The sequence below is a fragment of the Branchiostoma lanceolatum genome, chromosome 19 (assembly GCF_035083965.1).
Source record: "Branchiostoma lanceolatum isolate klBraLanc5 chromosome 19, klBraLanc5.hap2, whole genome shotgun sequence".
In the NCBI taxonomy this organism is placed as follows: domain Eukaryota; kingdom Metazoa; phylum Chordata; class Leptocardii; order Amphioxiformes; family Branchiostomatidae; genus Branchiostoma; species Branchiostoma lanceolatum.
In genome coordinates, this window is record NC_089740.1 from 1609552 (window position 1) to 1625442 (window position 15891).

Genomic DNA, 15891 nt, shown 5'->3' on the forward strand with positions numbered 1-15891 from the left:
CGATTACAGTTTGGCACCTTCACTAATTGCTGTAAACTGGCGTTTGATGTAAGTAGTTCCCGACTCACTGAGCAAGCCAATTTCTAAATCATTGTTATATGGGGGTAGAACTCGGCATTGGAACAAAATGGCCAACTGGCAACTGCATCTATTTGACTTGTACTTCACGAGCGGAATGTTATGTGATATACACAATGTATAGCGACGTCTATGATGCAAAAATATGACGACGTTGTGATGTGAGAACTCACTGAAAATCATCGCCGGAGTTTTTGTAGGCTCACGAAACTAAGGGAATCATCGTACGGCACATTTTTGCACGGTTAAAAAATGCTCAAAGTACGAAGTTATTAAGCTGGCGTTTGATGTAAGTAGTTCCCGACTCACTGAGCAAGCCAATTTCTAAATCATTGTTTTTTGGGGGTAGAACTCGGCATTGGAACAAAATGGCCAACTGGCAACTGCATCTATTTGACTTGTACTTCACGAGCGGAATGTTATGTGGTCCGTCTGTCTATCTGTCTGTCTGCATGTTTGTTTGTCTTCCTTCTTGTGTTTCTGTGTTTCACAACAAACAGAACGCAGCTTTGTGCCATACATCTCCAGTGTTGCTGTATTTGTTTGTGGGACTGCAGGGGCAGCAAAGCAGACTGGGTAAAGGGGGGGGGGGGGGAGTCTGTGTCCCTAAACTTTGCAAGAAGACTCTGACAGCGGATTCTAGATAATTTTGTTTGCAGAAAGGTCATTGTCTAAATGAGAAACGAAAAGAATCTTTTGCTGGTTTATTATGTGTACCTTCACGAAATGGAGATTCGTTTTGATCAGTTTCTTCTTCTTCTCCAAACATATAAGGTCAATGACCTGGACCAGACACACGTCATTATGCTTCACCTCAATTGAGGATGACTGCTTTACTTCATACGTCATTGCGAGTTTTGAAAATATTCTGATAGACACAGATCATACAAAAATAGCTTTCCCTCTGGACTAATACTGTCGGCTTTAAATTACGTCAAACACACTGGCGCAACTATTAATAAAAACATACGTATCAAGTGTTGTAGCAACGTTTTTTTTGTGTGGCTCACATGCAAACGCGTATCTCGTGTACTGATTTGATTTGATTGATTTATTTATTTGCACATATAAAATCAGTTTGTATTACATAATAGAATAGAACAGAATAGAACAAAAAATACACGTGCTGGGGAAAGAAAAAAAACATGATGGATTATACAAGGTCTTCCCCCATCTATATTAACAAAAAATAACATAAATCTAACAATTCATAACATAATTATAGTAGTAAGTGATAACAATAACAAATCAGACAATAATGATAGTAACAGAATGCTGACAAAATAGTAATTGGTCGCATATAAAAATTATATATCAAATCATACCATAACTCGATACTGAAATAATAGAGATTAGAAAGTCCATCACAGTTAAAGAAACATAAGCAAAAAAATAATATTAATCGAAGAATTTATAACATAATTATAGTAATAAGAGATAGCAATATTACATCAAATCATACGATAATAATAGTAACAAAATGATGACAAAATGATAATTGATTGCATATAAGAATTAGATATTAAATCATAGCATAACTCAATACTGAAATAATACATATAAGGTCAATGACCTGGACCAGACAACCGTCACCATGGTTACTGGTAGTGTAGCAAGTGGCAGGACAGGGACTGGTTATCAAATATGAATGTGTTTGAGTAAGAATAAACAGAGCAGTAGTTTGTTAGGTTAGATTGCGTGGAGGTAAATATTATGTATTTGCTTGCAAATACTACATTTCTGCTTTTTCTTAGTTTCTACGATGTGTATTGTCGTAACTACTTCGGCATCAAAGGCAACCCAAGGTCAAGGAATATATAGGGCCCGAAAATCGGATTTTGAAAGTCAATTTACTTAGTACTTTCTATACATGATTAGTTCAAACAACACTATCGCAATGTATAGCGACGTCTATGATGCAAAAATATGACGACGTTGTGATGTGAGAACTCACTGAAAATCGTCGCCCGAGTTTTTGTAGGAAACTAAGGGAATCATCGTACGGCACATTTTTGCACGGTTTAAAAATGCTCAAAGTATGAAGTTATTAAGCAAATGTGCTTAACAGTGTTGGTAAATGTCACTACCATCAAGATTTCAGCTTTTTTTCATGTCAATTTTATTGCCCTAATATTGCTTTGGTTGCCTTTAAGAGACTTCTAGTGTTTTGATAAAACAACCCAGCGTTCCCATGGACGTCCCGGCTCCCATGTCATACCTACCGTTCCACTTCTGTCATGGTGATTCTACTTTGGATGCTGGCTTTGTCGAGCGGCAGTTGAGTTTCCATCTTTGCCTGTCTGGCCTTCTGGGCGGCGATATCCGCCGTCAGGTCCTTCACGACTTGACCCGGCTTCTCGGTCTTTGGACAGCCGCCTTCGTTCCAACACACACAAAACGGCGTTCTTTAGCATGAATTGTTACAGTCATAATTTTCACAAGAACGCTGTGACAAACAACCAAGTACATTTTGTAATTTCAATATTAATGTCCTTAAAGCGGGTATCTGGCTGGACATTCACATAGATGTTGGCGACCTCGCTGCGGCCTAGCGACTTGACTGAGCGCTCAACGAATCACATCGATTCTAAAATATTGAGTTCCGCAGTAACATTTTTTTGGTTTAAGTAAATTTTGCGAGGAGGAAGTTGTTTTCTACTTTGACCCATCGTTGAGCAGTCTAGTTATCAAACCAAAGAAATTACTTTTTCGGCTGCAAACTTAACCTAAACCAAAAACATTTTAATACGCAACTCATTCTGGTTTGTATATACGCACAAGTGTGACAGGGACTTTTGTAAACTATTGCATAATGCGCACAACTGCTTCTCAAACGTACGACGTGCGGCGCTAACGCCACCGACAAAAACCCGATCGTACGATGTATTTGACCCGGGCTTTGATTTGAATGAAATATAAGATATAACGGAACACATTCCAATGCAGATTTCACAGGAAGGACATTTAAAAAACGTAAAAAAATTCAAACTTCCTAGATCCTCCATTCACATAACTGTTAATAAAGAAACCATAGTTCATCTACGCCGTCAGATATCAGGACAAATGTTGGCGCTGTGAAGCTTTTGCAAATGTTCTTTAAACTTTATGATACGTTCGCAATCTTTGATTATGTGTCATGGCGATACCACTGGGTTGGACGTTTGGACTTATCAACAAATAAACATACAAACATCTAATCACATTGTCTCAGGGCTGTTACATACACACTGGAAACGGGGTGGAAATAAATATCATGTCCATTGGACTGACCACCAACCGCCCTTACACTGAACAAGCATATTCCTTAACTACTGCGTAAGTACCGAGGTCTTTAGATCGAACGCTGTAGTTAGATACTGTTTGCAGACAAACACCTTCTTACACAGTATTAGTGCTGGCACGGAAAGACAGAACGACTTACCGGTTGGCTTGTCCAGGGCGAACGACCACACGCATTTCCCGTTTTCTTCTTTCACGGCGAAGTTGGGCGGGTTGGCTGCAGTCTGAGCGAACGCCACTGCTAACACACTCGCTACAAAAACCACGAGCGATTTCATGATCACAACCGGAGGGTCCAAGCTCAGAGCTGGCAGGTACTGGGGAACACTAACATTTACCCACTCTGCAGTACGCATGTGAAGTGGTGACGTGAATAGGTGACCAATGGTACAAGGGCGGAACGTGTTTGAGAATGGCTGCAGTTTGCGTGAAATACGCCAGAGAGTGCTGCATAGACTTGTGGTGAATGTGTCTCGGTCCCGTGCCCGACCATGCTGTCATATGTACGCCTCTGTGCCCGGAGCTAGTCCCACCACGGGACCTTGGCAGGATGAACCTTGTATCCGTTGAACTGATGAGAGATCATGGTATAACAAAATAACACAACCTTGACATCTGTCTGACCTCGACCGGTGTTTCGGACGCCTAGATTTAGTGCACGAGTGGCTTCATTGCGGCGTGTGTATGTATGTTTGTTTGTTTGTTTGTTTGTTTGTTTGCGTGTGTGTGTGTTTGTGTATACATATGTCTGTGTGTGTGTGTGTGCGTGTGTGTGTCTATATTGTACGAGGGACGAATGAGTCCATTCTTTATAAACAGGTATTCCTTTAGCTGTTTCATTTGCAGGGTACATGTATGTCTTACTGGGAGGGTTTCCTAGCCACTTCTCCTCTAACGTGGCACCTCCTCAAACACAGGAACCTAATTTACGTCCCTTTTGAAAGACGGATGCAGCCCCAACCGAGATGTCCTGACCCGGGATTGAACCCAGTTTAGCAACTAATTTGAACCAGGTGCTCAACTGTGAGGCTTCTACCAGTTAGACTTTTGGCCTATGTAGGGGCGAGAGAAAAAGTATTCAGTGTAAAATATAACTGTTGCGAAGCAGATGTCCACGCACGAGAAGTCCGCGTTCTAGGTGCAGTCCCTCTTCTATAATAACTTTCACCATGTGATCTTCTTTTTGCTACTAAAAATTGCATCCAGACCTCAGTGAATTTATCGTTTGCCTCGATCTTATGATCTATCCTAGCAAACAGTCTTTCGATCGACATTGTTTAATTTGTATGAAAAGTAAATTAAAACTTAATCGCCTGGAAGCGACCGTCACAACTTGCCATATTTCTGTCGGCACAGTCGTCAAATAGAGCTAGTGCACCCAGCCTCTTCCTCGAACACAGCGCGACTATATTTTGTGCAATATCTGCTGTCTCTGTGTTATATTCAAAAATCCATTTTTATGAAGAATTTAGAATCACTAACGCACGATCTTTAGTCATTTGTGTCCCGAAACAAGTTTTTGTCAAGCTATAGAAGAAAATAAACATCTGAAACGTTTTACCGTGTTTGACTACTTTGACCACTTATGCCGAAATGTGCGTGTTTGTGTCTTTGAAGTTTATGTCTAGAAGTTTATTTCTAGAAGAAGGAGAAAGACTCAAGCGAACGACAATAAGTCACCCTAACACGATTCATCATTCACCAAGACCTCAGTTTAAGTCCTACTCGCACGGCGTTAAACAGTAGAAAAGGTTGCAGACCTACAGATGATCCATTTGGCTGGTTAAAATGGCGTTCTGAACAAAACGGACGATGTTAAGCCCCCCTCTTACTGGACCCACGGCACGCTGGCGGCGTCACTGCGTCCCAAACTGGATTTGTGTTACCCTTGACTTTATAATGGGACTATCATTCAAAACGCACAAATATGACCAAAAAGACAACACAAAGCTTAAAAAGATTCGTTTTTTGTCGAAGAAATTCGCTGAGTGCTTTGTCAATTCGATCGGCCGCAGCGACGCCGCCTGCGTGCCGCGGGTCCAGTGAGAGAGGGGCGCTACGTGGGGGGGAGGGGGGGGGGCTTCAGAATGAAAGCCGTCAAGACAGGTTAGGTTTGTAGAGAACATTTATTGGTTACAGTACATGGTGTTCTGATGTGAAAATACATCACATTCTCCATCACGAATGTGTTGTTATCACTCGTTATCACCTCGTCTGATGACGTCTGATGACTCGTCTGATGACGTCATGGCTACAACTTGTCCACCATAGTTTGAACAGCCAATATCTAAAAAAAAAAGTGGGAAGACACTTAGGTATGAAATGCCCATCTAACCATTGATTTATTCTGACCAATAGTTAGGTCCATGGTTCTAAGTATTCATGCGCTACGAAATACATTGTGGGTAATATTGCAAACGTTAACATTGTAAAACATCCGAAACAGGTTAGAAACTATCAGCAGGTGAATTTATTTTCATCAGATACTAGTAATTGTTTTGTCATATCATGCCTACTTCATTTTTTTTCGTAAAAGAAAAAAAATTGAACAGTTATCACAGTCTGATATGCATTTGTACTGTATACATTAATCTTTGTTAGTGCGGGTATCTCACTGCACTGTGCCAAATTAATATATTGCTCTACGAAATTGCGCCAACTTTGCGATTTTTTGGCTAACTTTGCGAATTTTCGCCAATTTTCCATTGCAGCCAGACAGCCGTGCACGGGTAAAACATGTGACCTCTACAAACAAAATGGCCGCGCCAGGATTGTCACATTCTCAGTTGCGACCCCAAATCAGATGCAAGATAACTTTATTGGAAATCGCAGTGTTGCCACTGAATTGAAAACCAACGTATAGTTGTCAAATTTCATCAACAAGGCGGACTGGCTGTGATTGCGCCGCTTTGCGCCAGTCTGCGCCAAGTTGCCAATAGCGATTTTTTAATTTTAGAATATTCACAATTGCTAACGAAATTTGGCGCAGTCCAGCTAGACACCCGATTACATACGGTTCTTAAAGTATCAGAAGTCAGAACAGCTCCCATGGTATTTCCCTGTCTCACCTGTCTATTCAGACCCGCTATCTGCCCGCCAACTTTGGAAGCCCGCCCTAACAGGAGTGTGTTGGAAGACTCGATGTTCTTGATGGCTGCCTGCATTTCGGTCACGTCCTGTTCCATCTGCGTTCTAACATGGTGAAGCCGTAAAGTTAGCCTCCCGTGTTAGCCCTGGTACTACTAGTGGTACGAGGCTATAAGCCCCTCCATGTTCTATCAATGATTAAACTGTTGCGTTTTTAACATTAATTTTAACAATTGGCGACTATTTTCTCGGAAATGCTTAGCCAATACAGCCAAATATTATCATTTAATATCCTTCCCCTATCAAATTGCGATATGAACTGTGTGAATATGTTTTAACATTAATATTTCTGCCTCCACACATCGCTTGAGTATGATTAGAAACGTCTGTAATCTTTGCTCTTTCATTGCTTTATAAAATGAAATACCCTTCAGTCATAATGCTATCATTATGAGGCTCAAAAAGAAACAAGCTTTTCGAAACAATTAAAACGTTCTTCCCGAGTTGTCACCAGCTAGCAGACACCAAATAGCGCTGTAGAAAAGATATTTTGACCGTATTTAAGATAATGTATCTGTATGTATCCTTGCAATTAGCCTTCTGGTAAGACAGTAGACACTTCCCTTACCAGCTTGCCGTATAGAAGCCTTCCCTTACCTCTCAATCAGGGCCTGTGTGACGCGGTTTGTCAGAGGCGAGGACGACAGTTTGGCGTCTGCTGCCATCGTTTTCGCCTTGTCGGTCGTTTCTTTGATATAGGCGGCGAACTTCTCCAGCTTTCCCTTGTCGGGGAAGGTGACCGGACAGCCTGGCGAGAGGGACAGACATGTCATCTCCAAGCAGATCTGTAGGTTGCGAAGACCGTATTGAACTAGGTTGCAATATAAACTTCTTCTGCCAGTTGGATACGGTCTTCACAACATATAGATCTGCTCGGAGATTAACATACATGGGCAGGTTAGTTCACTATGATGCCAACTGACACGCGTTTTCATCAAGGCCTAAATAAACGTGTTGTAAAGCAGCATTAGGACATAGAATATACATTTTAGGCATGACATCCTCTGCAGACTACATATATGGTCCTTAAGGGCGAAAAAAAAGATCGGTTACGAAAACAAGATGGCTTAAGTTTCAAAATAGACACCATAAATTACGTTGTAACAAGAAGCGACGACATGGTGTCACAGCCAACAAGCATCATAATCCTGTATTAAAGAGAAATCTTTATTGACACAACAAAAGTACAGCGACTTTCGTTAGGTCTTGTACAACTATACATGCAAACAACAAACAATGGGATACAAAATGATTAACCTACGTACAAGTATATGAATACTTCAACATGTCGAGTTTAACCTATCACTTACACTACTAGATCTACACATTCTTTGATATGTAAACACTCTATCTCTCAAACTCGCACATACATGAGCACCCCCCCACCACACACACACACGCACACACATACGCACACACACGCAAACACACGCAAACACACACACGCACACACACACACACACGTGTAATGATACAAACATACATTTACTAAGACGCACACATGCAAACAATGTAACGTTACATACAATGCCACATATCATGCTGCTCTTACCTTGACCAGGGCCGTACTTTACCTTATAATGTACACTGTGAGCTACTGTTTTCAGCAGTGCCCACCTAGCGCTAAACCTGACGTGAGAAGTAGTTCATACCGTACCTCCTATCTTCGCATCAGGCATGGCGGTTATCCAGGTCCAGACACACTTGTTGCTGACTTCCTTCACCTCCAAGTTCGGCGGGTCCACCGCCCAAGCGGAAGCGAGAAGAGTGACGACTGCTGCAACTACAAATATCTTCATGATTCTGCCGGTCTGACTCCCCTCAGAGCCCGTACAGAGCCCGTACCGCGGCCAGGCTGGTCGGCCGAAGTCCTCTGACCAGTCAACATTGCCTGATTGGCAGGCTTCTTTGTTTGTCTCCGATCAATATGGACAAGCTGACGGCGCTGCAAACCAAACTCTCGGCAGGTAGATTCCGGAGTAAGACTTGTCCTTCATCTGAGTCGGGAACTTCTGTTCGGGCGTCACTATTTTGTTGCAAACGTTCACTAAAGAATTTGCATGTTAGCTAAAATGAACGATAACATTTGGATTATCTTTTGTCTGTCTGCCTGTGTGTCTGTCTGTCTGTCTGTCTGTCTGTGTGTGTGTTTTGATACTATTTGGTCAGCACAACTTACGAACTCCTGGATGGATTGGGTTTATATTTGGTATTTGAATAGGTCTTGTTTGCAGCTTTGTACTGATATTTATTTCATACGATCATTTATACAACATTTCGGCATTGTTATTAGTGCTGACAGGACAACGTATATTCTTACATGTCGAACAGTCGTTTTTATTCTGATTCTTAATGACGTTAGTTAATTAGGAAAAGACTTCACAATTGTTTAGACGTGTCCACATATCTCAGTTGTCTCTTACTCATCAACTTTCTACAGCACTGAAAAATTCATTATCTCCATGAAATATTGTTTTGGGTGTGTCTCTGTGTCTGTCTGTGTGTTTGTGTTTCCGGATGTTTGCAGTCAGAATAACTAAAGAACCTCTGGATGGATTAAGATGATATTTGATATGTTGGTAGGTGTTTATGGGAAGATAAAGGTCTAAAGGTCGATTTTGGGCCCCCTAGTATGTGACCTTGGTACTGCAGCAGAAGTTCTGTTTTTTCTATCTTTTGACCTGGATGTGGTATGGTTTTGATTTTTTTGGCGGCAGATAGCTTGTGATGTGAAAAAGAAGTGGTGTAGGTTTGGGCCCCCTAGCAGCTTGCTTTGAAACTGCAGTCACTGTGGTGCTTTTGTTTGTCAAAATCTTCCAATGATCCAAGAAAGGAACGACGGATTTCCGTGATATCAAGTATGCACGCAGCTTGGACAGAGATGTACATAATGAAGTGCAGATTATGAAAATATGAACTTAATGTACATAAGTATGTTTTTAAGAGTAGTTTTGGAAGCCATGTTTTAAATGAGTATTAGAGGTCCTATCACTTATTTGATTGAATGTATTTGTTTTTGTGCTTTGACCGATAGATACATGTAACGTAATCTTACCAATTATCGTCCAATTTATTCAAAACATCATTTATCTTAACACCGCGCGGATAGAGCCTAATGTTAAACCCATGGGCAAAAATATCAGCTCGTCTAAAAAGAAAAATGCTTTGTCTGTAAGTTTTTCCGCTTGTTTAAGGCCGTGCGAGTATGTATTCATACTGAGGTGTATGATGAGGAATTGTGCTAGGCTTACCCATTATCGTCCACTTCAGTCTTCCGCCTTCTAGCGCTATACTTGAAGAACATAGACCAGAAAAAAATGCACATTAACTGTCCAAAGTAGTCTACAGACAAATCACTATGTTTGTCCCGCCGCTTGCTTGACGCGATGGAAGAAAACAATGTTGCGCAGTAATTTTCCCCGACACGAGTGGCAGGTGGCGTTCATATGATAAACGCATGGCCATGATGGTTTGACCTGCAAAAATGTACCACCGGTGCGGGGGTCGCTAGGTTGTATCAAACTACTAAAACTAGTAAGAGTTGCAAACCTCGAATCGCCATGGATAGTTTTGATATCAAATGCAAAGATAGGTGTAACGTCGGCTACTTTAAAAGATGCTAGCTATCGTGTAATTTAGAAAACATGATGAAGTACGAGGTGTCGAATTGCATATGAAATACGTCATGCATGACGCTTCCACGCAACTTGCTGTTACTGGTTCAGGAGCTATTCTGCTATGTCGCTGGACGTAAACCTATTCTTTTGTTTTATACAAGGGAGAGTCATGACTAAGGATTATACTTATGACGTTATCTATTGCTCATGAGAACAGCCTTTGGCAAAATACACCTCAACATGTGGACATGACCCAAACTGGACGATAACTGGTAGTGCACGATGAATGGTGGCGTCACGTTAGATGTTATAATTTATTATTAACTAGCAGGTGTCATGGGTGGTTAACATACAAGTTGGACCACCTCTGTGTTGTCATTCTATCACTATTGAACTATCGGTGAACTACTGTAAATCTACTGGGAGATTTCAGTAGCTTTGACGTTATCTTTTTAAAAGTTTTATGCAGCTTCATCCTCACATATCGGAGCAGATATGTTGAAATAAAACCTCTGTGCCAACCTCCACACCAAAACACGCGCCACGTTAAATGTTAGCTGATGAAATGTTGTTGTGAGTGCTGACTCATCGACATGTAGGTAAACATGGCTATTCTTTTTTTCAACCTTCATTCAACCTCGAAAGTTTAGTCACCACTCTTTGACCGAGGCTGTTTTTCAAGAGTTCACGGGAGGAGGTCAGGGGTAATTTTAACATACCATCGGAAAATATAATTTTTTTTTACAAAGATAACGTTATATTCAGTATCCCATAATCATATTCGGTATATGAGAACATGTCGACGATATAACATCATTTCATAGTTAGTCAGTCCATAGTCACTCGTCGCAACATATTTTTGAATGTTACAACTGAGGGCGCCATTCTCATGTTTGGTGTCAGACTGTTCTATAGAGTTGTACCTGAGTAGGAGATAGATCTTCTATATACTTCTCTACGGACCATTGGTTCATACAGTAGGTTAGACTCGCTTTGTCGTGTTGTTCTATTTGCCCTATCCCTACAGTACGTGAACATATAGCTCATGTAGGCTGGCAACAGGTTATTGAGAGCCTTATATGTCAGCAAAGCCTTCTGGTGCCTGTGTATAGATTTGATGTCCTTCCAGCCCAGTCTTGTCAGTACTTCAGCTGATGGTGTTCTGTACGGGGCTCTCAGTAGCAGCTTCCCGGCCCTGTTCTGCATTCGTTGACGTTTTTGTAAGTCTTGCTCAGGTGCCGTATCCCAGACAGTACTCACATATGTTATGTGTGGTAGACATATAGTGTTGTATAAAGTACGAAGTGCTGACGTAGTCACAAATGGATCGTCTTAATTTAGTAAATACGTCTTTGACATGACCTCTCCAGTTCAGATGGTTGTCAATGTATATACCTAGCAAGTATTTATATATGTTGCACAAAGCTATGAGTTGACCATTAATAGTCAACCTATAGCTGGGGTTGTTACAGTTTCTCAGCCTTTTGTCTGTACCCAGTAGCATGCACTTACATATCCTTTCATTCGTGGAGAGAAAATTCACGGCGAACCATTGAGACAACCTTTCAAGATCGGTTTGAATGACTTTTTTCATCACAGAAAGTAGGAAATTGTTGTTTTCCTTTCCAAACCTCGTTATGATTTGGCAACATTCATGTCACCAAACTGGATTGATATAGGCGCAGCGTCTACCGGTAGGGATGCGAAGCGGCTCAAAAAATTCAGAATCATGTGAAGTTAAGCAGTGCCTCGCTTGAACAACGCGTCCATTGTCCATTGTCGTTGCAGCGCTAGTCATCAACTTGTAACTTGGTAAGACAACAAAATCTTACAGTTGCGTATGATTTTGTTCTTTCTGTGACCAAATAAAATCACATGCTACTATCGCATACATTTAGACGAGTCCACATTCACAATAACATCTAATCAGTTTTAGATTAGGGATGTCCCAATAGCTCAACCGGTAGCAGCCTCTAGACTCTACCAGCCTCCGCGGGTCGCTGGGAAAATAATAGAAATTGGCCAAATAGAGTCAACTGTATGATGGGAGTCGGTTATGGAGATAGGGTCCAATACAGCAACTGCGGCTGCGAATGTTAACCTCCATGGCCAAAGTCCCCCGGCAAATGTTTTCCCTGTAGCCGGCGCGGTTAGTCTGGTAGACACTAAACAGCCTCACTGTTGAACGCATGGTTCAAAGTAGTTGTTTTTGAGGAGGTACCAGCGCGTTTAAGTAAACTACCTGACCACTAGGCACAACAAGGCTCTGAACGAATATTAACAACAGCATTTGATAGTATATAACATGTTATGTACAATAAAGGTTATCAGTTTATCAGTAAACAATACAAAGATTATAAATGAACATCAGATAAATGACTTTTATTCCAAAAGTGACAGAAGTCACATGGCTTTGAAAGTTGATATTATCAGGAGAAATGAATGAATATGTTTCTATGTTTAACAGATCCCATGTTTTATCTAACCCTATCACCTTGGTAGTGTTTTCTGTGCAACGCCCAAAGGTCACTGACCTTAGTACGTTCCGTGATGTATTTCCAAAGCAGTTTTTTTTTAAATCTAATATTCCTTTTTTATCCCTGATTTCATACAAGTCTTAAAAACGGAGTTGAACAATCATTCTGCAGAAGCTTCTAACTGTCAGGGATGAAACGTTCCAAAGTAAGCAATTTCTATGCTTTAGATATCATGGTCCTCCAAAAACTTCTCTAAGGCGGGCAGAACTTCGTCTGCGTCTTCATCGGAACCTGGCAGGACTTCGTCTCCGTCTTCATCGGAACCCTCGTCTGTTTCACCCCCCTCCTCTTCCTCAGCACCCCCCTCCCCCTCCAGCTCCGCGGCGTCGACGGGAGCCTGGAAGAAGTCGGGGTCGTCCGTGCTGAAGGGGTCCCACTCGGCGGGGTCCAGGGCGAGGTGGATCTCCGAGGACCTGATCGTCTTTCCCTTCAGCATACGTGCGGCCCAGTTGTACGTTTCGGTGGCCTGATGATAACAACAACACTCTTACCAACTCATATACATGTGATAATTCATTTTCGGGCAACGCACTTTTCAATATCAGTAGGTAGAGGAACAAAGAACACGAGTAGGGGGCTGATCAGAGCCGTGTGGGTCATGTCTAGTGCTCCTCTAGCCATACAATCTGCGAACACATTGCCAAAATATTCGTTGAGAACCCCCGTGTGTAATAATCAGAAAAAATTGGTTTTGTATCTTTAATGAAGCAGGACAGGGAGACCTGTGTATATCCACCCACCGCATATGGAACACTCTCACCGACTGATTTTCAAAAGAGCAAGAAAATGACGACTTGATTCAATCGGACGAGCTTTAAACAGTGGGCAAGGATATAGGCTTTATAGGATATGGTTTCCCTCGGAACAACCCCCTTTAATAGTCTAGTATAAGTACCTTCACAAGGTCGGCCTGGGCGCTCTTCAAGTCACTCTCTCGGGATTCGACCAGCTTTTTAAGCTCGTCGTTTTTCTTCTGAGCCTGTCGGGAGGAACAAAACAACTCCATGACTACTGTCATGATGATGAACGCTATCTATTATAGGGGGTTATTTCAGCCTACAGTAAACGCAGTCAAGATTTACATTTGTGCATTAGTTTACTATCTAAGAGTTTCTAGTATCCATATCCATATAAAGTATCGTTGAGAATAGCAACTTGGGTGTTTGCGTGTGTTTGTTTGTGTGTGTGTTCGTATGTGTATGTATGTGTGTGTGTGTGTGTGTATGTGTGTGCGTGTTTGTATGGGTGTGTGTGTGTTTGTGCGTGTGTGTATGTGTTTGTGTATGTGTGTGTATGTGTGCGTGTGTGTGTGTATGTGTGTGTATGTCTGTGTGTGTGTTCGTGTGTGTGTGTGTTTGTGTATGCTTGTGTGTGTGTGTGTATGTGTGTGTGTGTGTGTGTGTGTGTGTGTGTGTGTATGTGTGTGTGTGTGTGTGTGTGTGTATATGTGTGTGTGTGTTCGTGTGTGTGTGTGTGTTTGTGTATGCTTGTTTGTGTGTGTGTGTGTGTGTGTGTGTGTGTGTGTGTGTGTGTGTGTATGTGTGTCTGTGTGTCTGTGTGTCTGTGTGTGTGGTTGTTACTTAGAAACAATGTAATGAATGGTAACTTTACCTCAGCTAGTTTTTGCTTAAGCAAGAGGATCTGGCCTTGGACATTTACTCGCTGAACCTGCAATATAAAAAAGAACAGCATGTTAACGATGCATAAGATAGACGATCTATTGTAAAATCAGAACGACAATTAAAGTTACTTCATCTACAAATGTTCTGTTTGTGACGAGACGATGTCTCCCCCCACACTTCAATAAAGAATGACACTCTGTTACTGAGGTAGATGTCGATGTCACTTCATTTCATAGGTTAGTTTTGTAACATGAATAAGATAGTACATGAAGCCCACTTTATTGTAGATTGTAGTTTAGTAACGATAGACATATTGCTTTTATTCATATTATGGAAAGGACCCTCACGTTCTATCTCTAGTACTGAAACATTAATTTTTCATATGCCATAACCATACTATCTCAAGCTATACTTTTTAACATCACAAAGAGACGGGAAGAAGCCGAACCTATGTATAAGAGCAGTTTCAGAACCAATGTGTAGGATTAGTATTGGTGGACGGCCACTTCAAATGGCAAGGATTAGTATTAGTAGTCATTTCGCCATATGTACTTTATCACGACTTTTATATCACGACAGTGCTTAGTAGTATATTTAGACGTTAACGTCATTTTTATATTCTCTCAATTACCCTATGTATGGCCCCTGTGGCCACATGTGCATTTATCCCCCCGGGGAACGAACATGCAATAAAGATTATTATTATTATGCCTGCACTTAGGCATGGAGGTACAATAAAGGCTATCATTCACTATTCACGGACCAGTCGATATTTACCTGCTCTGTAAGAATGTCGCTCTGCATCTTGGTCGAGAAGGTCTTCATGTCCTTCTCAGTTTTCTCCATGTCAGTTTTCACATCGTCCAGATCCTTCTTCACGGCCGCGATCGCCGCAGTGTCTGCTGCAGTCACCGTACATAGCTTGTCTGAGAGAAAACACATCGGAAGAGCCGTATCAACTGTACTGCCGACACAATCCTCATAACTGATATATGGTTCACTCTGACTTGATTTTGAACATTTCTGTTAACTACTATTCCTCTGGTCCTATACGTGTAAAACATTGACACAAATCACACGATAGAGAAGGTAACACTGGAACAATCCTACTTAAGGTACATAACATAACATTCTGTTTGGACAAATTTTTCAGGGTACCAGAATTATGTACCCTGGTGGAATTATGTTAGTAAAAATTATGGCAAACATGAAATATCCTAGGTGTGACCTTATGCATGTAAACCATGTCGTTTCAAGGTGTTCATGGAACTTCGTAGTGTGACACTAGTTCAAACCGTCAGAGGTGCGCACATAGCCAAAGAACAGCGTCCTGCTACCGCTGATAATCAGATTGCGTAAATGCCTCCCAGTAAATGCAACAACGCCTTTTTACAAAAACGATATTCTAACCGCATGAACATGGCTAATTTCACTTACTGTCTATCTCGTTCTGGTCGATTTTGAACTGCAGGGTGCAGTCCTTCGACTGACTCAGAGCCACACAGCCCAGAAGAGTGAGGACTAGGAAGAGACGCATGTTGACCACACGGCAGGTACTCCAACCTGACTCGTCCCGAACTCAGGCCTCCGCGGGCACAGCCTGATATCGCG

At 41.6% G+C, this 15891-nt stretch overlaps 3 protein-coding genes across 3 annotated transcripts in view; all 3 read right to left on the reverse strand.

The window, feature by feature from the left end:
* Window positions 1-3733, reverse strand: part of LOC136425667 (uncharacterized) — a 4968-nt gene extending 1235 nt beyond the window's left edge. The window contains exons 1-2 of the mRNA XM_066414596.1: window positions 3500-3733; window positions 2301-2454 (exon numbers count right to left, since the gene is read on the reverse strand). Coding sequence (XP_066270693.1) covers window positions 2301-2454; window positions 3500-3713 — 368 coding nt within the window. The 5' untranslated portion in view covers window positions 3714-3733. The remainder of the gene's footprint in view (window positions 1-2300; window positions 2455-3499) is intronic.
* Window positions 3734-5464: 1731 nt separating this feature from the next.
* Window positions 5465-8378, reverse strand: LOC136425746 (uncharacterized). The gene is made up of 4 exons (XM_066414689.1): window positions 8162-8378; window positions 7102-7252; window positions 6426-6549; window positions 5465-5644 (listed from the first exon to the last, which is right to left on the reverse strand). The coding sequence occupies exons 1-4, from the start codon at window positions 8301-8303 to the stop codon at window positions 5609-5611; spliced, it is 453 nt and encodes a 150-aa protein (XP_066270786.1). The 5' UTR covers window positions 8304-8378; the 3' UTR covers window positions 5465-5608.
* Window positions 8379-12488: 4110 nt separating this feature from the next.
* On the reverse strand, window positions 12489-15891 carry LOC136425431 (uncharacterized). The gene is made up of 5 exons (XM_066414288.1): window positions 15718-15891; window positions 15058-15206; window positions 14270-14326; window positions 13554-13637; window positions 12489-13124 (listed from the first exon to the last, which is right to left on the reverse strand). The coding sequence occupies exons 1-5, from the start codon at window positions 15815-15817 to the stop codon at window positions 12822-12824; spliced, it is 693 nt and encodes a 230-aa protein (XP_066270385.1). The 5' UTR covers window positions 15818-15891; the 3' UTR covers window positions 12489-12821.

Bases quoted from the DNA above. Each gene is read 5' to 3' on its own strand.
- LOC136425431 (XM_066414288.1), bottom strand. From the start codon at position 15,817: ATGCGTCTCTTCCTAGTCCTCACTCTTCTGGGCTGTGTGGCTCTGAGT. The intron at 14,327-15,057 runs GTAAATATCGAC...TTTATATTGCAG, and splicing joins GCGACATTCTTACAGAGCAG to GTTCAGCGAGTAAATGTCCA. The intron at 13,125-13,553 runs GTACTTATACTA...TGTTATCATCAG, and splicing joins CCCAGGCCGACCTTGTGAAG to GCCACCGAAACGTACAACTG.
- LOC136425746 (XM_066414689.1), bottom strand. From the start codon at position 8,303: ATGAAGATATTTGTAGTTGCAGCAGTCGTCACTCTTCTCGCTTCCGCT. The intron at 7,253-8,161 runs GTACGGTATGAA...CCCTCTCGCCAG, and splicing joins GCCTGATGCGAAGATAGGAG to GCTGTCCGGTCACCTTCCCC. The intron at 6,550-7,101 runs GTAAGGGAAGGC...TCACCATGTTAG, and splicing joins ACACAGGCCCTGATTGAGAG to AACGCAGATGGAACAGGACG.